This window comes from Wyeomyia smithii, chromosome 3, assembly GCF_029784165.1.
Source record: "Wyeomyia smithii strain HCP4-BCI-WySm-NY-G18 chromosome 3, ASM2978416v1, whole genome shotgun sequence".
Classification (NCBI taxonomy): Eukaryota; Metazoa; Arthropoda; class Insecta; order Diptera; family Culicidae; genus Wyeomyia; species Wyeomyia smithii.
In genome coordinates this window covers 36115869-36141880 of record NC_073696.1, presented here as the reverse complement: position 1 = coordinate 36141880, position 26012 = coordinate 36115869, and the positions used below count along the sequence as shown (strand labels likewise).

The 26012-nt window shown below is 39.6% G+C and overlaps 1 protein-coding gene across 8 annotated transcripts in view; it reads left to right on the top strand.

Annotated features, from left to right (window-relative positions):
* LOC129729546 (rho GTPase-activating protein 44-like) overlaps positions 1-25455 on the top strand; it is a 52195-nt gene extending 26740 nt beyond the window's left edge. For all 8 annotated transcript variants that reach the window (XM_055688190.1, XM_055688191.1, XM_055688188.1 and 5 more), the window contains 6 exons: positions 12914-13161; positions 13235-13410; positions 13667-13916; positions 13981-14127; positions 19875-21192; positions 21251-25455. In XM_055688190.1, the coding sequence (XP_055544165.1) occupies positions 12914-13161; positions 13235-13410; positions 13667-13916; positions 13981-14127; positions 19875-21192; positions 21251-22058 (2947 nt within the window). In that variant the 3' untranslated portion in view covers positions 22059-25455. The remainder of the gene's footprint in view (positions 1-12913; positions 13162-13234; positions 13411-13666; positions 13917-13980; positions 14128-19874; positions 21193-21250) is intronic.
* The last annotated feature ends 557 nt before the right edge of the window (positions 25456-26012 follow it).

Genomic DNA, 26012 nt, shown 5'->3' with positions numbered 1-26012 from the left:
TTACAAAGGACGAGGCGAGCAACTCGCCTCGCCTCCAGTCACTGACGGACGAGCAAAATGTTGTATTAGAGAATGCGAGTGAAACATGTTTGGTGACAGCTGAGTCGAACAGTTTCGCAGACCAGCTACTTGTCCTAAAACCAGCCTATTCTGCAATATCTGCAATATCAAAATTGGTCAGGCGAGTAGCCCGCCGCTTTCCACGTTTTCTGTAATAAGCCCCAATAACAAAAAACCCCTTAAACATTGTACACAGATTACTCGAAATCATGTTTTTGGACCTTGGTTCGATCTGGTTGTACTTCGATCATTTCATTACTGCTAGTGCGTCACCAGTTGCATTATGGGCAGGAATGGAATGGACTATATGGAGGCATGATGATGTCATAAGCGCACGCAACCATTCAAAAGCCGATAAGACAACATTAGAAATAGCACAACGATACCTGACAATCACTAATTGCATAAAACAGTTCTGCACGCTGAAAAATATTTTTCTCAAATGATCGAAAAAAAGAACAAATCGAAAAATAAACGATTTTTTCGACTTTTTAAGACTAAAGAATTGATCTAAAAATCGAAAATCAGGATGGAAAACATATTTTTATCATATTTTTGAAAAAAATAGAAAAAATCAATGAAATTATCATGAAAATCAGGTTTTTTCAAGAGCATTTAATGAGCATTAAATTATTATGATCATTCTACAACAGTTTATTGCTTGAAAATGCTGTTTATGGCCATTGTTCTGCTAACTTTTTTTAAGCTAGCAGAACAATATTTTTGAAAAAACTATATTCAATGAAAAATGCACCTAAGTTATTGTAACTGCTCGCATATGGAAGCATTTAATTGGTATTTAATCGTATCAAAAGGATTTTGATTGTTTTCAGAGAAAAATGTTTGGAAAAATTGAAGCTATTCATGTATTATCATATTTTCGAAAAAATTAGAAAAAATCAATAAAATTATCATGAAAATCAGGTTTTTTTCAAGAGCATTTAATGAGCATTAAATGTTTTTGACCGTTATAGAACTGTTTCGAGGCTAAAAATGCTATTTTCGTATATTGTCTGCTAGCTATTTTCTTAAGCTAGCAAACAAGAGCATTTTTCAAAGAAATGATGGAGCATTAAATTCAGCGATATGGCATTAAATGAGCATCGAATAAGCACTAAATTTTCATGCTATTAACTCTTTGTTCTGTTGACTTTGTACTTCCAGCTTAAGGGACATTAACATATCTTGCTCTCTAAAACCTCCACAGGTCAAATTTGGTTCCATTCGCTTGATAAGTTCTCGAGTTATGTAGGTATTTGCGTTCCATTTGTATGAGAGCCCTGCCTTCCGATAAGAGAGGGGTGTCTATCTACCACAACAATATTTCTTGCTCCCGAAAACACTAGCATGTCAAACTTGGTTCCAATTGCTACAGATTTCGAGTTATGCAGATATTCGTGTTTCGTTTGTATGGGAGCCCTTCTTTCCAGAGTAGGGAAGGGTTTCAAACCGTAATAAGAACCTTCTCCGGTCTCAAAAACCCCTACATACAAATTTTCAAGCCGATCGGTTCAGTTATTTTCAAGTCTTTATGGATCAGGCACCTTCCAACTGGTCTCGAGGTATGATGCTGGCCTAACAAGCCATTTGTCGTAGGTTCGAGTCTCGGCTCTGGAGAGACTGTTTGTTAGTGCCAGTAGGATCGTAGCGCTTGCCCCGCTATTGCCCTGTACACTCAACAGTTGGCTGCGAAGTCTGTGTATAATAAACAGAAGGTCGAGTTCCGAATCGGAATGTAGCACCAAGGCTTGGCTATGCTTTGCTTTATGGATTAGGAGGGCAGACAGTCAAAACTCCTTTCTATATATATAGACATTATAGATTATATAAATTTGCTTGGCATTGTTGAACATGCATACCCACTAATAAATTTTAAGGATTGTTTTCTGGTTTAAATTTTTCATTGGTTCAGCGGTTGCATCCTTGGATTTTGAAACGAAGAAGATCTTCGTTTCGACTTCTTACCCCATGTTTGAGTGAACGAAATGTCATACTTGACAGTCAGTCTTGTTAGTCTCGTTCGTAAGCAGCGTGCAACACCTCATGTGAGGTTCTCCTTACTATCACTGTCACACACTGGAGAATTCTCCATTCAAGCTATTTCCCGTTTTTTTTTCGCTTTTTTTCTTGCTCGCATTCGCTCCCGAGAACACATGCATACACTCCGGTCTATTCTCATCGTGTGTACTCGTGTGTACCTACTCCCCTACTCACGAGAACGACCAGCCGAAAAAAATTGTATCAAGATGTTGGTTGTAAAAAAAAAACTTACTAAAGCAGTCCGATACCCTACACGTTGCGATACTTAACATATTCTTGGCCCAGTGTTGGCTGTCGGTGTATAAAGTGTATTGAGTACTCCTACTCGCTAGCAGGAACTCGCGTACTCTTTTACAGTAACTGAATAGCAATACAAAAAGTTTTTGCGTGTCGAAGACAAAACAATATCGCACGCTTAGCCTTGGGGCTAATAGCGGTCTCGATCAACTAGAGATTAGTTGAGAGAATTCGTTATCGATATTGTTTTTGACACATTTTGTATGTGTAGGATAAGTACAACGATACGTGCTGAGTCGAGAAAATTTCCAGCTCGAAGAGATCCTCGACTCGATCGGGAATCGAACCCGATATCACAACCGTGTGGGAGAGCTAGCCGACCGACATCGCTATCCACAGAGCCACGGGGAATCCATGAAGAATAAAGAGTATTTTGGAAGCGTGTGTGCAAAAGACTTGAGAAGCGTAGCATATGTCTCATTCTCAAGCAGAAAGGAGGAGAAAAGTTTTGCTTTTCGCTCGCTTTGCAACGCTGTTTACAGTTTAATTTATTTTGGTTCATACTCTACTGCTCATGCATTTGATATACCGCAAGGAAATTATTTTAGGGCCCATTTTATTTTTAATTAACATTGATACTAAGTAGCGAGTTTAACGGTTTTGTGACATCAGTTAATGATACTGCTCTGTTCGTTGATGTTAACGAATCGTCTGCACCCCTGCTTCGTGTTGATCCCCACCACTCGCCTCTGGTTGTGTCCGTTTCTTTTCTTGCTGATGTTGCCTCTAGAAACTGATATATTCTCACGGAACCTGTTCTCAATTTTCGGAAAATCGACTTCGAGACACTACTAGAATACTTGTTCAACTCCGCTTGGATCACAATACTGTCTTCGAATGACGTTGACGAATGGCTGAAATTGTTTACAGGCATATTTCGAGATCCCTGTTACTTAATGTGCCTGTTCGTAGACCCCCTCTCTTACCTGCTTGGAGTACAGCTGTGCTACGAAAGCTGAAACGAGTGCGTAATACCAATCAGCGACGACTCCGACGAAACCGCTCATCAGAACAGCGTTGCCAGGTATCAAGGTTTAGCTGGTTTATTCAGATTTTTGAACATGTATCCAGGTAGACATATTTGATGTCCAATTATCCAGATTTTTCATGAATGATCCAGATTTTATCCAGATTTTATGTTCTCTGTTCCGCAAAAAGGTCATCACTTCAAATTTGGCGCGAAATTTTGCAATTTTGTCACCTCAAATTTTACGTACCCCAAGACTTTTATCCGAAGAATTTACCTTTCACCCCACGAAATGACTTCCAGATTTTTTTTTCCTTCTCCAGATTTTTAAAAAAATGACCTGGCATCGCTGCATCAGAATCAAAAAATACTTTTCGTTCTTCTTGCGATGGTTTTTGGAAATTGAACAGGAGCTTGTACAAATCGTATGTGTTGAGAGCTAAGTCCTTCTGGAATTTTGTTAATTCAAAAAGGAAAAATTCAGCCAGGGAAAATCGAATTTTGATGCTGGTGCATGTGAACAGTTTGCTAAATTCATCACTTCTTTGCACCGAACATCACTTCTGATCACGAGGTTGATGTTCCTGCTGAAATTATTATTTTGGACACGTTTGAGAATTTGTTGGAATTTACGCATACTTGTTTTACACAACTGGAAGCAAAATGCCAAGTGGATGTGGTTTATACGGATTTGGGGGCCGCGTTTGACAGAATTGACGATCGTATACAATTGCGCAAAATTAACCTGCCTGGTGCCTCTGACAGCTTAGTTGCATGGCTTAGTTCATATCTGTGTGATCGATCACTTCGAGTGGAATTGGAACCGTGCATCTCAACTACATTCGTGAACTTGAGTGGTGTACCTCAAGGAATTAACTTGCGATCGCTGGTTTTAACAATATTTTTTAATGATGTTAGTATTTTGCTTGGTGATGTATGTAAACTTACATATGCTGATGACCCAAAACTATATTTCGCTGTGAAGTGCATAGAAGATTGTCCCCGTTTGCAGCAGTTACTATGTAGATATGTTCGTAGAATTGTGCTATCGTAATAAGCTGATTGTCAGCATCCCTAAATGCTCTGTAATGCCATTTCATCGGAACTCGCAGCCTATAATGTTCAACTACCACATCGATGGAGTCGTGCTCAACAAGGTTGAAGAGATGAATGACTTGATGAATGGGTGTGACAATGGATAAAAACTTTCCTTCGCTATCGGCCGTAATTGCCAAGATTAATCGTCAACTGGGGTTTATAACAAAAAAGCCAATGATTTCTCTGATCCGCATTGCTCGAAAGCTCTGTACTGCTCTTTAGTGCGACCCATCTTAAAGAATGCTTCATCAGTCGTTAAGCTCCTGAACATCGAAGTAGATTGTCCCAGTCTGCTATCATTACTTGATATTTGTGTCCCATCGCGTGCTCTAAGGACTTCTACTCTTTTTCAAACATGGTTTCATCGCACAGCGTTTGGATTTAATGAGCCTATGTCTTCGATGAAACGTGCATTTACTTCTGCTGAAGATTTATACGAACTTGGTGAGCGTTCCAGTTGTTTCTCCAGTAGAGTAACAAGATCTACCCGTTTTACATTATGACCGTGGCCAGGGCCGGATTTACGACTGTGGGGGCCCGGGGCCCAGTTATAGTGGGGGCCCCGAAATAAAACAAAACCTTTTTTTTATCGTACGAGTTAAAAACATTTATTTGCTATTGAAAAGTTTTCAAAAATTTGTTAAATTTTTCTCTTTCGTGTTGTTTTGCAGAAAACTTATTAATTAAATAATCAACATTCAACTCCTTCAGTATACTCGTACTCGAAACATAATAATGCTACGACTGCCTTTCATTCTCCACAGTCGTACGCAACCTATTTTTAATTAGTTTCATCTTCGATTTTTTTTTTCTTGACACCTGAAAAAAGAAACCTTATTTGAAAAAATTTCGATCCACAGGCAAAAATTTGCACACAATTTGAGAAAGACTGCGCAAATATAAGACGACTCTGACAATAATCTACAGAAACTAGGAAAAAACTACACACATCTGCAGGTCAATAAATTCTGCACACGAACTCAGAAAATCTGCATTTTGCAAAGCACATCTGGTGTTCCTGATTCGGACAAGTTAGCAAAAGCAATGCATTAAAAAAACTTGTGGGTTATTTTCTTTCTCTGCTTTATCTCCCATGCGCGCTGGTTCGATTCAAATGGTGTGTTAATGTGTGTCATTCCAAGAGAATCCAAGGCAGGGATGCCACATATACAGATTTTTCTGTATTTTACAGATTTTTGAACTAAAAAAGCAATACAGAATCTGTATTACAGAATTACAGAATATTGTCAAAAATACAGATTTTACAGAATCTTTTGCTATTCGAAATGAAATCATTTTTTTGGAAGGTTAAATTCAATTCAATGACTTTCAAACTTTTGTGAAAAAACCTGATGCTGTTTATGTTAGTATCGTTGCAGAAGAAGAGGGATGAGGCTTGGACGAAGGCGGAAAATAACGTTTCGAAATATTTGACGGGATTTCTATTTAAAATTTGTGGGTTCGTATCCCACCGCCGACATAGGTGTCGATGGTTGTGAGGTGGCGTGATCCACTCACAACCAACCCAACTGGTCTAGATTCAATCCTAGCCGACACCGGGAGATTTTCTGAGGCGAAAAATCTCTGGGATCACGTCTTCCATCGCATGAGGAAGTAAAGCCGTTGGCGCCGGTCCGTTAATAAACGGGTCGTGAGTTAGGGTCCTGGGTGTGGAGTCGCCTCCCTGGGCGTCGGTGATTGGCCACAACAGTGGCGGAACTAGACCGACGGAAAATAAGCGAGAATAAAAAAAAAAAAAAAAAAAATTGCAAAGCTGTTCGATTTTATCGATTCTGTTGTAAAAACGGTAGCTTTATTCAATTCTAAACATTCGTGAAATTGGAAAATTTAAATGATTTGATTTCCAAAATTCGTAACAGTAACTGATCGACAAGACATGAATAACGAGTTTTACTCGCTAAGAACAAACTTTTTGACCGGAAGATTCGATGAAACAGATGACTTAACTTGGTCTGAGTAGTTGGACGCCACATGGTAAATTCATGTTTCCGTTACTGAGATCATTTGTGCGAATTTTTTCAATAATTCCACATTCTTCGGCTTTTGTAGAACGCATATTTTCAATATATAATTGCAGCAAGTCTAAAGCCAGAAATCTCATGGCCCCTAAGCTTATGAGCTCAATTTTAAAAGCTAAAAGCTACGTTGCTAACCAAGCAGGAGCTACTAGAATTAAATTACCAAAAACATGCATGAACATCACGTAAAGATAAATAAGCAATATCGTGTTCAGTTACTACATTTGATTAACTCGCCTAATTATAAGTTTGGAACTAATAAAAAATTAGGCCAAAGCAAAAAATGGTGATTTGTTTCAATATTTTCTTTAAGGAAGAAGATTTTCATGCAACATTTTTAGTTTGCTGGATACAGATTTTTTATATAGATTTTTTAGCTCGTGAAACAGATAATACAGACATTTCCGAGCAAAAATACAGAAATAAATGTGGCAACCCTGATCCAAGGTGAGCTCTTATGGATGTAGTTGTGATATTGGCGCTAGTGAAAAAATAACACTGAAAGAAAGTGTCAGATTGAAATGGTCTGAACAAATTTTCTTACTGTAAATCGAACTTTTGATTAAATCTCATTTTTCAAAGAAAAAAATCTTTTTCTCAATTTGTGGGGGCCCCAAAAATGTGGGGGGCCCGGGGCCCGGGCCCCCTGGGCCCCCCCATAAATCCGGCTTTGACCGTGGCGATAATAATATATTTATATTCATTGACTGTTGCTGTTGTAATTCGTTTCTTAACTTCGCAGCTTACCTGGTTATCACACGTGTAATAGTTTTTGGCCACCAGGGCCTATTTCGCATTCTTAACTAGATAAAAAAGGAAAATTTAGATATCACAAATACTACAAAATTATAAACCGCTACCTTTTATATACACACACAATATATTTATATATTGTATATCCTAAGAGAAAGACTCATGAGGTTTATGGATAATCCGAAACTCCCGGTAATTTAAGTCCGACTAAAATCGCGCGTGATTCTATCGAGTTTTACACACGTTACAAGTAAACTAAGATGAACAAATTAACCAATCCTTTCGAAAGTATCCCCATCCATAACCATCGCAACTCCAACGCTAATGAAACTACCATGCTCTCTGCCAGCCACAATATATTTCGTTTTGGCAGTGTTTATGGTGAGTCCAACTCCTGCCTTCTCCACAGCTCTTCGTATAGCACTTTCCAAAGCTAAGTTGTACGGCACTTCAGACCGCCCAACGTCACAAATGCGTCCGAAAATTCACTCGCTGTTCTGACGCATGATGTGAAACTGTCAAGAGTCGCACTTATCAATTTAACCATGGGGATTAAAACGTTACCATATTACAAAAGTTCACACTGTTGGACAAAGTAATTCTTATCCCCTAACGAAAAAACATGGGGGAACCTCATTCAAGCATAATCTGCTACATCTAGTTGCGTTTCACTGAATCGTACGCTGCCTTGAAGTCTATGAACAAATCAGGGTTCTGAAATTTGTGTTCTCGAATCTTGTCGAGGATCTATACTTTCTTCATGTTTGCCTGGACAAGAAGACCACACAAGGCTGCAATACTCTAGCATACATGCTATTTGCCTTGTGTATGATAGTGTTATAGTTGTCAGTAAAATTGAGTTGAGAATCTGAGATTATTTAAACTCTAACTTTTTCACTTTTCTCTACATTTTAATTTCCTAATGCAATTACAATGTTAGGTGTTGCTGATTTTCTGCTAAAAAATATTGAATTACATTTTTCTATTCTCAATTCCAATGAGCTTTTCTTACGCCAGATGTAGAATGTGTGTAATTCCTTCTGAAATATATTGATGTTTTCTTGGATTTTTACTTCCTACTACAGCTTCATGTCGTCGGCATGAATTAGTTCTTCAAGATTTTTGAGGACGAAGGAAGTGTTTACGTACAAAATGAAAATCTTAAATGAAAACCTTGTGGGTCACCTGATGTAACTTGAATGGGATTCAATATCTTTTCATAAAATTTACTATACTTTGTTAGTTTAATATGATTCAAGCCACTTCAAGATCAGGTTCGATTCCATTTTTTCGTTTAAAAAGCAGCATTGATATACAGTCTAAAGCCTTACTAAAACCTGTGTAAAGAGCTTCAACGTGGTTTCCATTATTCATTGCATTAAGTGCTTAATCTACAAATTTGAGTAGATTTGTGGATGTTGAGCGGCCTGTTTTTCGTTGACAATTGCCCCAAAAAGTTTCAGGGTGTAAAAGATATTAATGATTGCACGATAATTACGTATGTAAGATTTACGCCCAGATTTGAGAATAAGCACCAAAAATAAGCCATTCCATATTTTTGGGAAGATTCTAGTTTTTAGTGATACATTGAATAGCCAAAACAAAGGACATGTAAGTTTTTTTTGCAATACTCTTCGGCTTCAGATCCAGGAGGCCTACATTTTTTATATCCTGCAAAATATCATGTACCGGCTGTCGATCAGCATGTAGTCGATCTGGGAGCAAGCCCCTCCATTGGCATGACTACAAGATCCAATAGGCCTCTACCTAATGACACGCTTCATTTGGCTCCAAAAACCGACACCCTGTTCCTCTCTGTGGCCGCCACTGTAGTGCACTGTGCTAGCTGCAGTAACTACTTGTAAAAATTGCCCGCGGTCGGTCATCTTTTTTAAAAAAAACCCTTGTTCAAGGATTTTCATTTAACTATTGTCATTAACGTACGTCCAGGAGGACACAAAAAAGCTCAAGCTTTTGTTAGAAACATTATAATTCCAAGGGAAATACGGTTTTTCCAGTCTTAACGGTGGATCAAAACGCTACTATTTTTTTTGTTCGAGGTTTCGACCTTTGGACTTGGCCTTCCTCAGGGGATGTAAAGTTGGAACGTTTTTTGTTCAGCGTACAAAGCTCAGCGATAGATTGTCAAGCTATCAATAGGTTCTCCTCCAAAGTACCACATCCAAAAACACGGAGCGTTGGTGGATTTATTTCGTTTTCTCGACTTTTTTAACGCACCTCTGACAGCAAGTGGAAAAAATAATTAAATAAAAAATAAAAATAAATAGAACTATAAGATAGAGTCCATCTTGATGTCATCAGAGGTGTTATAAAAAGGTCGAGAAAACGAAAAAATCCACCAACGTGTCGTGCTTCTTGATGTCGAACTTTGACGGAGAACCTATTGATGATAACTATGACAGTCTATCATAAAGCTTTGTACGCTGAACGAGAAACATTACAATGATTGTTGTATGAGAGTTCGACTGTTGGGAATTGTACAATGGTTGGTTATAATTTCGGTTGAGCAGTCTTGAATAAGTAAAACGATCTGGTTTTTTACTGTCCGACGTTTCGTCACTGATCAGTGACATCTTCATTATTTCCCCCTGAAGATGTCACTGATCAGTGACGAAACGTCGGACAGTAAAAAACCAGATCGTTCTACTTATTCAAGACTGCTCAGTCGAAATTATAACCAACCATCAAACGTTACAATTTTATATCCCCTGAGGAAGACCAAGTCCAAGGGCCGAAACGTCGGACGTAAAAAATAGTATCCTTTTGATCCACCGTAACGACTTGAAAAGCCCTATTTCCCTTGGAATTTTATATCATAGTCGTATTTAAAGTTGAAAAATTACAATAACGTAATAATTAATAATAACAAACTTTTAATAAAATTAATTCAAAATTTGTTAGAAAAACTTTGATTTATTCAGAAAAATTCTAGGCAACTCAATTGTCCATTTTCAGGAACGTCTGAGATTACCCGATGTTTTTGAAATCCCATCTTATTTAAAAAATAATTTTTTTCTCAATGTAGGTTCTCAAATTTAATTTTAAAATACTTTTTTATAAAAGTTCAGACAATTTCCTGAAACCTATCCCTTGACTACTTTTCTCCATTTCTTATCATTATTCCGCAATTCGATTTGATTTATAAAAAATCTTCAGCCCTTTTCAAATGTTAGTACATGTTTTAGATTCCTGGAACTCACGAATATTATTCTCTTGTTTTGCACACGAACTAAACTATATACTTCCCCTCAAAAGATAAAAAAAACTACTGGTTGCAGTGGGGTCCATACAAAACAAAAATCCTATACACAAGATAACATTTTAATCACTAGCACGGTAAAAAAATAAAAGTTTCATAAGTGAAATACTTTGAACATGTGAATCATAAATTATATTCGAAGTGTTATTTTTGTTTGCAACAAACTTAAAATTTCTTTCTATCAATGAAATAATTGTTACTCTGACTTGCAGATTCCTCTTTCATATTTTTCATTTCACATCTCCAATCTGCTATTGCTCGGAAATTGGCCTTCTATTGGGCAAATCAATTTTTGGCGAAAATTTCATTTCAATCAAATCGAAAATAAACATAGCGCACTATGCGATTATTCCAACGTGGAACAGATTCCCTTTCAAATCAACCCATTTGCCGTTCACACGTACCGATTAAAAATGCAGCGAATGTGCTCATTCTTCATTTTTCGCATGCGATACCGCCCCTGCTGTACATATTGCGGTGTAGTCTGCCTGGCACGGCTCCAGCTGTTGCAGCCGCCCAAAACTGCTGCTGCCCGTCTTTCTAGGCGCTGCTTGTTGGCGGTCTATTCGACAATCATAATTGAGACACCCATTCGGGCCAAATATACCGTGTCGAGCCGGTTTTAAAGTAGAGCAGCTAAATTTTGCACCAAACGAACGCGCTTACTTGCTTGCTCTCTCGTATAGGGGCCGGGATGACAGACTAGCAACTAGAAATCTGAGCTAATCAAATAGTGTTCGATTTGGGGAGAAGGTTAGTTTGGTTCGATTTTTGGATGAAGATTAATGAGCTGGAATCTTGTACCATTGGTGGTTTCTAACTGGATCACAAACGCCCCTTTAAAGATATTTCAAAATCGTTCAGATGATAAACAGTACATTCACAATTCTTCCACCTAACCTAATCCAAAAATTGCTTTTTTTTTCATTATTACGCAAATGCAAAACACGCAAATTTGGTCGAGCAACCAACGCGAGCTTATTTGTACAGTTTGAATTTATAACTACGGTTCTACTAGGTGTAAGTTTTGCTGTAGATCGTAGTAAAATTTATTAAGTTTGGCCCGTGCAGCCAAAACATTGCCAGTCCCAGTGCCCGACTGGCATTGCTATCACAAATTACAGTATAAATTTGGTAACACTCAACACACTTCATTTGTTGGTGCAATTAAAAAACTGATAATAGCAGTGCTTGAATAACGCTTTTCAAGCAGTCGAAACCAAAACTCGTACCGCACCGCCCAAGCGGCCGCTCTCGCATCTGATTATGATGCGGTAATCAAATTATGCCCATGTTTTTGAGTTGGAACCGATCTCGCGTATTTCACTGGCCAGCAGCTGCGATTTATTTTCTGGCACAATTCATCGAAGTGCGTTTTGTACGTCGAACCGACTGCGGTCGGATCCCTTTAGAGGCAGCGGTACCGGTGATTTACCGGAAGGCAGGGAGGGACGGCAGGCCGCACAAGTCGTTGCGATCTGCTTATTTTTTGACTTGCCTAATCCTGCCGGAGTGGTACTTAAAAAAGATAATCTGTTCGATTTTTGCACGTAACTTGGAACGTATTTTTCTTTAACCTTTTCGTTGTGCCATAAATTGCATGCAAATTTCTTTAATTAGGATTTACATTTTTGACTACTGCGAAGGAGGGATTTGATGCCAATTCACCCACCCATTGCATTATGAGAGCAAACAAATTCTATTCACCCGTCTGATATTCTTCTCTAATGTAAAATTATGCACATTCTTCATATGTAAAACAAGTTACGCGGTTTCTACAAGATGTGACGTCTAGATTTTTTCTTGAGACTTTTGTCGTATGCACAGTAGCTTTGGTTACTGATGTCACCAAACTCACAAAACTCCACTGAAACCAAAGAGTGTGTTACCAACTCCACAGACGAGTTGGCGTGAAATTCCTCAAAGATATCAGGGTCAATAGCATTTTGCTTGCTAAGCGTTGTATATACCAAACAACAGCTTTTTTGCGTTCGTAGATGTGAAAATCAAATAACAAAGGTCCACGATTTCAATACATTACTTGTTTCCCCAATGTGACTTCAACATGACTCAAGCACTGAATTTGCGGTTGCTGCTTGCATCATTCATAGCTGCGCCCGTTCAGCTCGAATCTTTCCTCAATCCACTGCACCCGGTCAGTCTGTCAGAAAACAATAACTGATTTATCATGCACTTGCAGCCGACGATTCAACGCAGAAGTTGAACACTGTTTCTTTCGTCCTTCGGTTGGCTTCGATGACCTCAGCGGTAGCCGGTCAAGTTCCATCCATAGCATTCGCGAGACACTTAATTTATATTAACATACCACTTTGAAGAGAAAAATAATCAGTTTTCCTTCTCCTCTATCTTGCTTTGCAGGTCTAGTAAAGCGGAGAAGAATGCGGACGGTTTACAGGAAGTGGAACGCGAGGTCGACCGGTACAAGGACATTCTGCAGAATTTAAATAAGCGGATAGCGAGCACGGTTTCGGCCGGACAACCGCAGGATGTCGCAGCCAAGGAGAAACGGGTACGCAAAGTGGCTGAATTCCAACTCGGCCAGCTGATGGAGGATTCTGTTAAAGACTTACCTGCAGGACTACTGCGCGATGTGTTGGACAGATGCGGTAATTGATCGATTTGTTAATAGTTAATCTACTTTATAATCATGAGTGTTTGTGTGTTGTTTCTCAATTGCAGCGCGTCTGGAAAAGACAGTCGCCTCGGAAATAATCAACAACGAGATGAATGTGGAGAACTCGGTTAGTAAAAACCTGAACGACATCATCGAGCGGCATCTTGCCACCATCCAGAAGCAGAAGCGAGTTGTTGGGAAGTGCTCGCAGGAGTACGAGGCGGCCAAGCAGAAGTATGATGTAAGTTGCTGACTTCACGCTTGCTGAGGGGGTTGGGATGTTTCACCGTTTGCTAGTGTTGGACCTGCTGATAGCGATTCATTTCGTGCTTTCTGCTGTCTGCGTCGATTTAGCATTTTATGCCTTTTTTCGGCTATCGTGACTGAAAAAAACAAACAAACTTTTTAGTTTGCCTACATATCTACATTAAATTAATCAACATGGAATTGTTTTGCTATGTGAGAACTTAGTCATCAATTATTTTTTCTGCTTACAGACGGCTCAGCGAAGTAGTGATCAGCTCGGTAATCAGACCAAGCTAACCCAGCTAAAGGGTGACCAGGAGGATTTGCACAGCAAACTGGAAAAGGAAAGGGATCTGTACGAATCGTACATGTACGAACTGCTGGCAGAGGAAGAGAACATCGCGAACTACGTCAAGGAGTACGTGAAACACCAGGAATTGTACTATACCTCGGCTCTGCGAGAAATCCAGAGCACCATCACCAGTATGGATGGGTTATTTCGTAAGGCTCTCTATTATAATGAGTCAAACGATAGGGTTTTGAACTGATTTGGATTTTATTTTAGGGCGGAACAACAAACAAATCTTCCATACGCCCCTACGGGAACATTTGAAGGCAACAGATCGCAAGATCGCCTTTGTCATCGAGCTGTGCGTTTGTTGTCTGTTGGAGAAAGGTCTTTACGAGGAAGGTCTTCTGAGGGTTGGTTGCGGTAAGTGTCCCATGCTGTCTATAGACATAATTTAAATCTACAACATACCGCGAGAAACACATTTCAATCACAACCATAATCGTGGGGTTGTGATTGTAATTGAAATGTGATCTTGCTTGCCGTCAGTCTGGGGTTTGATGGTGTGGAAAGTATTTATAGACGTTGGTAATTACTGTCGCCGGCAGGCGTACAAGCGCATGGCCTCTGTCTATTGGTGTTATGAGCAATAAATGTTTATCGTTTTGTTGGTTGCCAATACGAGCGGGTGTAGAATTAAGTCCGATCGTTTATTGTGACCATCGGTGGGATGCTTTCAATTGATACCCACATGAGCGAAAACCTATTTTGATTTTCTCGTTAACTGGACGAAAGACATAGCAATTTTTCAGTGGAATTTTATGTTTTTCACTGTATGAATGAGACGAAGAGAAAAAACGCAATTATGAGGTATAACGATTTTTACTTGCGCAGGTGTCCTTTTTGTTCATGGTGCGCAGAACAATCTTCGGAAATCAAAAAAGCAGTTCAAATTGTTGTCTAAGAAAACGTACTGCTTTGCTATAGAGGCTATTGATTGGGAACAGGTTTGGATTATTTTTTTACTTAAAACTCAGAAGCTTAAAATATCTGCAATCAAAGTTGACAGTAGCTGAGGTAAAACAATGAAAGTGGTTACGAATAAAATTCTAAAAACTTTGAAACAAGTTGTCAGAGCACTATTTGTAATAAAATAATTCAAAAAATATCAGGGTGTTGAAAAACCTTCAAACATTGAGCTCACCAGAGCGCTCGTTACTTGGCGAAATACGACCAATTTTCGAAAATGCTGGTATTTAGCAGTTCCCTTAAAAAAGTTCCAAATTTTACTACTAATTTATGAAAAGAGTGTGAAAAAAGGGTATTGATGATTATATTTTTTTTTAAGCCAGAATGGTTTGTTTGATCGGTGTAACGGCTCCGGCAAAGTTGAAGATAATAATTTTGTTTTTTTTCGAACAAAAAATGTGTACCTACTGTAAAATATATTTTTTTGCAGAAAAAAAATAAAAAAGATTCGAACCTACGATGATTGGTTTGTTAGGACAACATCGTACTTCGAGACAATCTGGAAGATTCATCAAACATATAACGTACGCACAACACTCCAGCAAATACTTGCTTATACATATTCTACCGCTATTCGCATAACAGACCTATGTAAAATATGAATGCTTTCTTGTTTTTGCGAGAATAGGTCCGTTTTGGTGTGCTCTTCAAGAATAACAATTAAAAAAGAAAGGTTTGATTCCCACAACCTCGGTTTTAATAGCTGAAGAGCATGTCAAAATGGGCTCATTTCCGCGAAATACAAGAAAACACAAAATTTTACATAGGACTGTTATGCGAAAAGCGGCAGTATTAATCTTTGCCAAAATTCACTCAGTATTCTAGTAGCAAACCCGATTTTTAACAAATCACTTATAGAGTATTTGTAGAAGACTTTCCCAAAGCTTTTTTTTTTATTATTTCACGAACATCCGTTGGAAACAAAATTATGCATCAAAAACAAACAAAATTATTCATATAACAAACATATGAACATAATTGATGAGGACCGAAAGCAGATTCCAGACAAAAACTGGCTCCGTGAAAATCGTGTATATTGAGCTGTGTCAATAATATTATGGGTATTCATGTCGAGCTCGTAAACAAATACCCAGTCGTAAAAATACTCACCTCAATTGACGAGTGATGGAAGATACATAGTTTACGGCTGGGTATTCGTATACGAGCTCGATTTGAAGACCCCTATTGTTTGAATAAAAATCATGATTTCGTCCGGAACAAAAGAATACGAAGTCCTATCTTTGGTGCGTCCGGGCGCTTCCGCACTGGTACTGCGTACTCCAACGTGGGGTAAATGATCTGTCTGTAGACAGCCACCTTATTCCTCTGACACAATTTCGATGTTCTACAAATCAGGGGGTACAGTGCCCTGATGTGGGTGCTAAATTTATTCACAGTCTTATCGACAAGTGCCCGCAAAATCAGATGACTGTCCAGAGACAATCCTAGATGATCCACCACGTTGGACTACTCTATAAGGAAGCCATCGAGCCGAATTCTGATATCGTCAGCAGGAACAAGCATGGTCGATCTCGAATATGGGAAAAAATGACCTGGGTTTTAGCCGCATTGATCACAATTTCCCAGCTGTCCGAGGTGTAAATGTTGTACAAGAGTGGTCCCAAGATGCTACCTCGAGGCATTCCTGCATCGATGTTGAATTGCTCTGGGCACAATGTGCAAGAAGACCCGAAAAGCTCTGCCCAAGAGATAGCTTTTGATGATTATATTAAAAATATAGTGGAAAATTGTAACGATGCAGCTTGTACACCAGGCTATCATGTCACACATGGTCAAAAGCCTTTTCAATGCCCAAGAGCGCCATTGCTGACGTCTTGGACACCGACTTGTTCCGCTTCGGAACCCAAACTTTCAGAGAGGACAACATTCTCATCGATGAATAAAAGCAGACTGCTCTGGATCAATTTTTTTTAAATAGCTTGAAAAGGGCTGAGAGCAAGCTGATAGGACGATAGATCTTAGAAATAGAAGGATCTTTCATTAAAGAGAAGTAGCCAAGCTTCCAGCACCGATTGAAATCACATGCTACAAAAGCAAATGAGCTGTGGCTCATGTGCTTGAGCTCGAGGTTAAATATGTTATCAAAGCCAGGGGTCTTCATATTCCAAGATCTCCTCGCTAAGCCGATGAGCTAATCCGCTTTCACTCTTGCTTCCTCTGGAACCAAACTGTTCGAAGTGTCGAACATGGTAACTCCTTTAGAAACAACCAGGTCGAAAGGGCTGACGAGGTTTCGCCCCAAATCGTGTGATGACACGAACTGCTGCCTCAGCGCGTTCGCCTTTTCAACAGGTGTAAATAGAAGTTGAGTATCCCTGGACAAGACAAGCGAAGGGAAGGGCTTTGGTCTCTTTTTTACCTTGGCTAGAGACCAAGAAGGTTTTGAATTTGGAGGAGTCTGGCGAAGCTTTTGGCTAAACTCGCGGTTTCACAGATCTTGGGTTCGTTCCTGAATAACCTTGATCAGCCAGTTCGTTGGTACTGGCGCAGAAAGATGTTTCGCAGCATAATGATGTTTAGTAGTGCTGTTAATATGGAGGGCGGTACTTACCTGAGGTTGCTGTACTAGGTCCGCCGAGTCACGTGCGATGGCAATCCAGTTTGCAATTTTGATGATTTCACGGTCGATACTTTGAAGCGATGATCACCTCAGATTGCAGTTATTCGGTTTGGCTTTTGCAAGTGTTGATAAATTCCTCGACCAACGACACATATTGCTCCATGGACTCGTTGTCAGCTGCGCCAGTTGCAGCTTGGAAGCAGGCCATTTCAGAGTTTCCTTGGAGACCCGGTACTTACCGGATTTCGTTGCTTCAGTGTATGTACAGGAATCTGTAGCAGGTCTGGTGGTTGGGTTCAGCGGCAGCGGGGCGAGCAGGGAATTCCTTCGTATTGTTTGAGGGCACTTTTCGGCTGATTGTTGGTGGACTCTGCGCGTTCCGGGATTGTTTTACTGGTTGCTTTGTGGGCAGCTTCATACCCTAGTAACAGTATTGGTTTTATCAAAGTTTTATGGCGCTTAGTACATCCAAAACAGCGCTATAAAACTTTGATAAAACCAGTTTTGTTACTTGGGTAGTTGGCGTTTTTGGCGGTCTTCATCAGTTGGCAGGGATCGGGGCGTGCGTTTGGCCACATTTGATGCAGCGGTAGGTCAAATGGCAATTTTTAGTCCCGTGTTCAAATATTAGGCAGTTAGAGCGTTGGGTGATGTCACGACGCACTGGTTTGTAGCGCTCCCAGGCTACAATGATGTGAAAAAGAGCTCGAATGGAATGCAGGTCCGCTTCGCATGTTCCATTTTCTCTAGGTTTACGAGATACATCTAATCACGATGCTTCCGAGTCTTGTTGTGACGCGTCATCTGGGTCTCCTACGAAAGGCAGAAAATCAAAAGCCAGAATCACGAAAAGCAGAATCACAAAAGGCAGAATATTTCATAAGACAGAATAACGAATGGCAGAATCCAAAAATGGTCTATTTTCTTTTTAATAACACACACTCGCGGCCTTTGGCCGACTCTATTGTTTAGGTGTATGCTGTCCTTACTCGCTACCGCTCGTTCGGACTTAACTAAGGGAAAGAAAACCTGTTTGAATAATCCTAGAAAACCAGAGTTCTGCCTTTCATGGTTCTGCCTTCTGTGGCGAACCTGCGTCATCTTATGGATCTGGTTTGGCTTGAGTCCTTTTGCCCTCAGTTTCTCTAACAAGGCGTCAACTGCCATGTCAGGGAGACCACGAAAAACTACCATAGGGTTTTCTACTTCAATATCATCGGAAAAAATCCACCTTATGTTTTTGCAGGAACACTTACACCGCTTTGTAGTGGTTCAAAGCTGGATCTAAACTAAACTAAAATAAGTGATTTTTAACTCGATTTTCAACTAATTTACTATCACAAAAATATGTCAATGATTATAATGGAAGTTAGGGGCAATCTTCATCTTTCGATGGGCAAAATACGTTCAGTGGTGGTAATATAATATGCATTGCAGTAGGGCACATTTTCGTTATATTTTCCACAGATGCCACCCTATTAATGTAAGACGTAGTCCTACGTCAAAAATTTCTTGCTATCCGGACGCTGTTATTTTTTAATGAGTTTGATATTTTCTCTTTTTGCTGAATCTTGCGAATTATTTTGAAATTTACACTTTAAAAATAACTTCAAATGTTTTGTTGTTGATTGCTTGTTATTTTATTTATTTTTATTTTTTTTCTTTTCGTCTTGTACTAAGTTTACTTTGAAAAAATCCCAATTTTGGGGGTATTCCAGTTTTTGTAGTTTTTGTTTTAAAATAACGCATTTTTGTTCAAAAAATGGTAACGAGATGACCCCTGTGTATATGACTCTGACATTTCTTTTAAGTTTTATCTTTTTTTTTTACTATTCAAATTCTTTATTTGGTCACCATTTTCACCTGTTTTAAACTGTAAAAGTTTTTTGTGCATTGTGACCCCAGAAAGGAGCATCTCTTTTCTGTGTATTTTTGTTTAAAATCTCTGTGAAATTTCAGATTGTTTTTGATTTTTGAATTAGTTTTTGTATGAATTTTGTGTACCTCTTGCATCTGAGTTATTCACCTATTTGGATTTTTTTGGATTTCTTTTACTACTGCATTCTTCTGTTTCTATTCCTATCGATATTAAAAATGTAAATGAAACATGTTTAAACATAAAAAAATGGAACAAAATTGAATGGTACACAAAGTACAAGTAAAGTAAAAAGAATAAGAAATTTTTTTCTCGACATTTTTTTGAAAAATATAAAAGGACACAAAGTCATTTAGTAGGCCAAAAATAACACTGGTCAACACAAGTTTTGTCTTCGAGTTCAAACTGGAAAAATGAAAGATTATAGATCTTCAAGCATTCCTGTGAATTTTTATGCAGAGTAATTACTCGTAAAGTTCGTTGCTTCTACGTTTGCCTACGGGAAAACCATTGGAGTCTCTAAATATGTACTTACCGCACTTCCGAGCTGACTAAGGGTACCACAATCCACCGGAACGGTTTACACGCCACAATTTTTCATTTTTTGCAGTTTGACGAAGTTTCACAATCAAAAACTCAAACCTTTTCTAGAGAACGATATTCATAATGATTCTTTTTTTCCAGCATCTTCCAAACTGCGACGGATGATTTCCGCCATCAATGCTAACTACGTGACGCCTCCGCTGGCGGATAAGTACGCCGATCCGCACGTGACGGCCAGTGTGCTCAAAAAATACCTGCGCAGCCTGCCCGATCCGCTGTTGACGTTCGAGTTCTATCAGGACTTTGTGATCGCCGCGCAGAAACCGAACGAAACGCAACGAAAGGCGGCAATCCTAAACATCATAAACCAGCTCCCGAAGGAGAACTACGATAATCTGCGATACCTCACCAAGTTCCTGTCATATCTTTCGGAGAAAAATCAGGAGAACAAGATGTCTCCGCAGAATATTGCGATTGTGATGTCACCTAACTTGCTGTGGTCCCCGAACGAGAACGAAAACTATATCGATCAAGTTAACAGTACGGCAACGGTTAACACGATCGTTGAGGCGTTAATCACTGACTGGGGGTTCTTCTTCGATGGGGATGTAAATTTTTATGTTAGTATGAGTAGAGATGCTCTGTTTCCGGACAATGGAGGATTCCCGGTGGATAAAGATCACCCTGTGAGGGCACCCAACTATGATTACATGTCAAGATCGATGATAGATACTACTCAGGATGAGATACGGTATATCAACAGTGGGGGAGGAGGAAGCAGCGGGGGTGGAGGATCAAGTGGAAACAATTCGCAGAAACCTTCGACGTCACATTCCCGCAGCAGCAGTCACGATACTAGTCTAATTCTAATCAGCAGCAATGATCAGCTCAACAAGCACCGAAGTCAGTCGAACAGTTCCCTTTCGGATCATTCCAGTCCGCCACACGATAGCAGTCCCAAGCCTACGGTTCGAAGAAAGCACAACAAGCAAGCGGCCCCCACTCCGCCTGATAGTCATCACAAAAGTTCGGCCACCGCTAGCAGTAATCAAAACTCACGAGAGCACAACTCGTCCAAGACGCAATCTAACGCGGCTACTTATTTCAAGCAATTAAACAACAATAATAGCAACAGTAATAGCAGCAGCAGCAACAACAACGGACTAGGGCGCGGGCGTAATGACGATGGTTTCCAATCGTTACAGCATCACGCGTACAAACAGGCCCAAAAGGATTATGCAAGCGATCGACAACCGATGATGGCGCGTGCCGAAAGCCACGACGATCTGCTGAAGCTCAAGTCTGGTTCCGTGGCAGACAAAATTCCTCCACCACGACCGGCTGCAGTCAGTATCGGCGAAACGCAAACGCTGAACCGCGTCAAAGGAATGCACGACCTGCACTACCAAAACAGCAAATTACCAAATGCTCCCAATTGTGATAGTACTAGCAGTATAGGGTGAGTTGAGAATTCGGTTTTTATTTCATTCTGTTTTACATATTTATATATTTTACAGTAATAAGGAAAATAAGGAAAACCACAATCGACAAGTGTGTCCACTTCCGGTCAAACCGGTGGCACTGCCGAGAACAACGCTAGTGACAGCAAAGACACCAACGGGACCCGGACCGAACGGACACAGTACCGATGACGACAGTGGTTTCATGTCGACAACGGTAGTTCGCGAAAAACCGGTTATCCCGGAACGGCCTGCTATTCTGCTGAGGCCTCAAAGTTTTAAAGGTTCTATTCCGGAGATATCCAAAGTTAGTGAGGGCACTAATACAATGATTAGTTCTACCAACTCGTTGAAAAAGGCACAAAGTTTCCGCGGGGAAACGAGTAGCGGGGTAGGCAAAGAAACCGGTTCGACTATACTGGAGCGGACACAAATGTACAACATCGACAAGCAGCAGGTTGCGATCATTGATGTTGCGGATAAGCACTCTTCGGGAGAGGAGAAAGCGAAAAAAGACAAACCCGTTTCAGCCGGCCTGGCGCCGGTTGTGATTGTTCCGGAGGGTATTCCTCCTTTAGCGATGATGGAATCGACGGGATCGCTGGGAAGTGATTTTCAATCGCCCACCAATTCGGCGAGTCCCGGGGAGGCAATAGGTGAAGTAGGAGGCGATGCAACAGTAGTGAGTAATAATGCAGCGTATGTGCCCAGTTCTGCTGCCACTGCTGCTGGTACAACTACTAGTCTTCAGCACGTGCCCCAATCGCCACGTGGCTTCGATCAGGCCAAAATTAAGCGGCCGCAGGTTCCTGCACCCCCTCCGCCGGTTGGGCGACCAAAATCGTCCGACTCGACGGATTTATAACAGTGTGAGCTATTGATTTAATCGTCAGAGAAGGAAGTATTTATGAAGACTAGGCAGGAAAAACTAGATGCTGAACAAGGGACGTGCCTGGGGTGTGGGGAAGGCAAAGTGCTGTGGTCGTTTCTGGAATGTCAGTTCGGAACTTATGAAACATGCATTAGAGTAGACCCGTGTGCAGTCTATTCTTATTAAATTCTTGTGCATTTATTCTGCAAAAAATTAACATACTATTTTTAGAACAGTAGCCTATACACAATTTTCGATCACTTGTGAAGACGAGTTCAACTATTATTTCATATTACTACATAATGTTCATCATTTAACAGAAAACGCATTTCCAATCTCAAAAGGTAAAGCAAATGCTATTTTTGTCTCGACCTTCTAAGATTTTAATGGAACTGCCGATACATAAAATTATACTGAGATTTCTCCATAACAACTCTGAAAATGACGTATTATTATCTAACTTTGAAAAATATATGCCATAAAAAAACATTAATCAATGATTAATGACGTTAAATTATAGTTGGTCGTAATTGAAAGTTTCTAAAGAAAAAAATAATTTGAAAAAAATATTGACAATTCCAAAATGCAAATTAATCCAAACATCACTGTTATTTTGTATTTCTTTTTATTAAAAGAAATATTAAAATGTATCTTTGCTTCTAAAAAGATTTTAAAAATAAATGATGAACGTTTGATCAGATTTATTTATAGAATCAATCAGTGTGGAACGGTATGTTACTTTATTCAATACTATCTTTTTCTTTTTATTTTTTTAAGAAAACAGTTCAAACAAACCGCACTGTGTTCTTATGCATTTGACGTACTAGCTGTAAATTCCACTTATTGGCATTTAATTTTCCAAAGGACGGAAACCAATTTCGAATGTCCTTTCAAGCATCAAAAATATCCTGTGGGCAGTTTGACGGGTCAATCGCTAAATCATAGCCAACCATTTTCGAAGCCTTGTAAAAAAATAACGCTACTCAACCGGCATCCAGAGGCGACCACATGACGCAGGCTGCACCTTTTTCACACCACAAACCGTTCGTAACTCGCATCACGCTTGAAACAAGTCAAATAGGTTTTAATTAATTTTTATTTTTTTAGCGTACTTCTGAAACCGCCGCGATACTTTCAATTTTGCTTTTATTCGGTCAGTACCAGGAGTGATCCGATTGAGCTGACATAGAACCCGCATACATTCTGAATGAACTGTATTTGAACACAAAGTTATTTTACGTTCTATTTAAATAAGAAAACGTACAGTTTGCTCACGGGGCAACTGTGACAAAAATGGAATTGTTTTGTAGCCAATACATACTGTTGTAAGAGTTCGACACGAGAAGAACTGATTTCGACTGGAGTGTAGGTTTGTTCGTGCTTGAGTAAAAGGTCTAGGGCGCATCATTCGGTATGTTTTCCATGACAATTGCGAAGAAAGTGCTCAAAACAGATAACAGAATGCCATTCACATCCCTCACTTGTTCTTTCAATGTTTGTTAGGATTTAAATTTAAAAACAAATATCAGTGTTACCTCGTCGTTGATTCTTCCCTTTTCAATACTTACAAATCATTGCAAAAGTTTGTCACTAAGCGACTACTTGGCTGCTTCGGAAAAGTTTTTTGAGCCCAAAGATGAATCCGCACAAAATCAAATGTCACTCAGACAAATTGATTAGTAAATTAGGTAATTGATGCTTTGCAAACAAACTTACTATTAAATATAAACCATTGCTTATGTCATGCTCTTGCGGTGCTAATCAACATTTTATCAAAACCATCTTTCACTTAGCGCCAAGTGGTTGATTATGCAATCCATCTAGCTAATCAATAATCAATCAATCACATTTTAAGTACAACTATTATATTTTAATCATTAAAACAACGCATATTCAACATTGTAAGTATACAGTTTGCTTTTGCCTTGCTCCAAAACGTTTTACACTAAACATGATTTAGGCCGTTGCCCTGCGAACGCTGTTTTTTGTAGATAATCAAAACCATCAATTTAAACTACACCCAAACCCAAAGGTTACGCTAATTAAACAAAATCTAATGACGATCTCATATCAAAAGCGCAATCATTATATTACAATCGGCCGTTGTGTTGGACACTCGCGTCGGCTGGACAACACGTACGCAGCGCGTCTACACATACGCTTCTGGAATATGGGTACGTGCACACGAGGTGCAAGCACAGATGCATTTATTATATTTTTTGATCATAAATTTTAATTACTATCGCGGTAACGGGCAAGAAAATTAGCACATTTTGCTAAAAGCATCGCTACGGCAATCAGCGAAAGTTAAGCGCCACCGACACGGACGTTACTCCAAATTTGCCCCGATAGGATGTGCCTCATGTGTGGTGGAAGTTGTGTTATCCAATTTCGAGAATCGTGATAACTGTAGCGAGCAGTTTTATTATATGAAAAAGTGTGAAATGGAATTCACAATGACATTGTAATTGCTTAAAAAGCAGGAAAAGTAAAAAGTTTTGAGTGCTGCTGAAAGCTATGCTAACAGAGACACCCTACACTGCACTGTATGTATACCGCATCCTGTCAAGCGACTTCCCACTCGCGATAAATCTTCCATAGACGCGCGTTGCCTGATTATCTTGCTAAAACGAAATAACTACTGCTGTTGTTAAAACTAGCCGTTCGAGGGAAATTTCCACGAAAGTTGGAACAATATTTCTATATAATATATAATATATAATATGTCAATATAATTGGATTATTTTGTGTAGCAAAACGGTCCGAACATCACGACGCAACGACATCCGTTTAGTGCTAGCTTTGCGCCATGATTAATTTCTCCCAGCTTCATCGCGATGATGCCACTAGTGCAATATTTTACATTTTTAATCATCACTTTGCATAGATATTAAAGTACGGTCTGCGGAGCGGGCAGGTGCGTAAAACGCGGCAAATATAATAATTCATCATCAGAATTTTAATTGCTTCAAATGTGCGGAAATGCGCTGGGAAAACTGTGCTAAACCCAAATGGCAAACGTAACAGTTCGTCGACTTTCTATTAAATGCAATCACACACATACACACAGCAGTTGGTCCCGTTCGTCAGGTGTGCAAATAATAGACGTTGTATTTATACAGTTTACGAGAGCAATCAGCGAATATAGAAAGTGGTACCATGAAATGTAACAGGTCAATGAGTGCAACTATCGCTATTGCAAATATTATTTTATGTATAGGTAATTTCGTTCGAAAGTACATAAATCAAAATCAGAAGCATGGAAAAGCAACAAACAAAGCTACCGGCAGTGATGCGAAAGAGAATGCAAAAACAGTATGTAACATTTTATAATTACGGTAATTAAACATGTTGATTTTTATTATGATCCCATATTAATCAAAAAGTCAAATGAAGCATTGAAACATTTTTTTTGTTAATATCACCTAAAACCAATCACTGCCTTGCTTTAATAGCTTTTATACTTCCCACTCATTGCGGGAAGTGGCAATGTAATGTCATGATAAAGCAGCCAACGTTCGTGGTCGATATTCGTATCAAGCATCCATTCTGCGCGACCCCACATTACTCAGACCAGGCAGCAATTATTATGCTGCATAGCAGCTGCAGAATGTCCGTAAGAAAAGTGCCAACTGCAGTAGCGATTCATTCGCGCTCTGCAACCATTTGCTTTGGTGCAGTAGACTCTTCGTTTGGTTGGCTGCTACCGCACCTTTTCACGATGACGTTTCGCAATGGGTTCAAATGCTGCACAAAATTACCCCTCTTTGGTCGTCACCAATAACCTCAAATGCAATAAATATCATATTAACGTTCTTTACAAAGTTATTCCTGTGCCGTTCGTCCTCTCGAACGGGACCCATGGATTGCTTCATGCGTTCCCACCACCTCGATTCCGTTGGACATTCGAATCGAGGCGTTCCGCAGTGTAGGAAACAACCGAGGCGG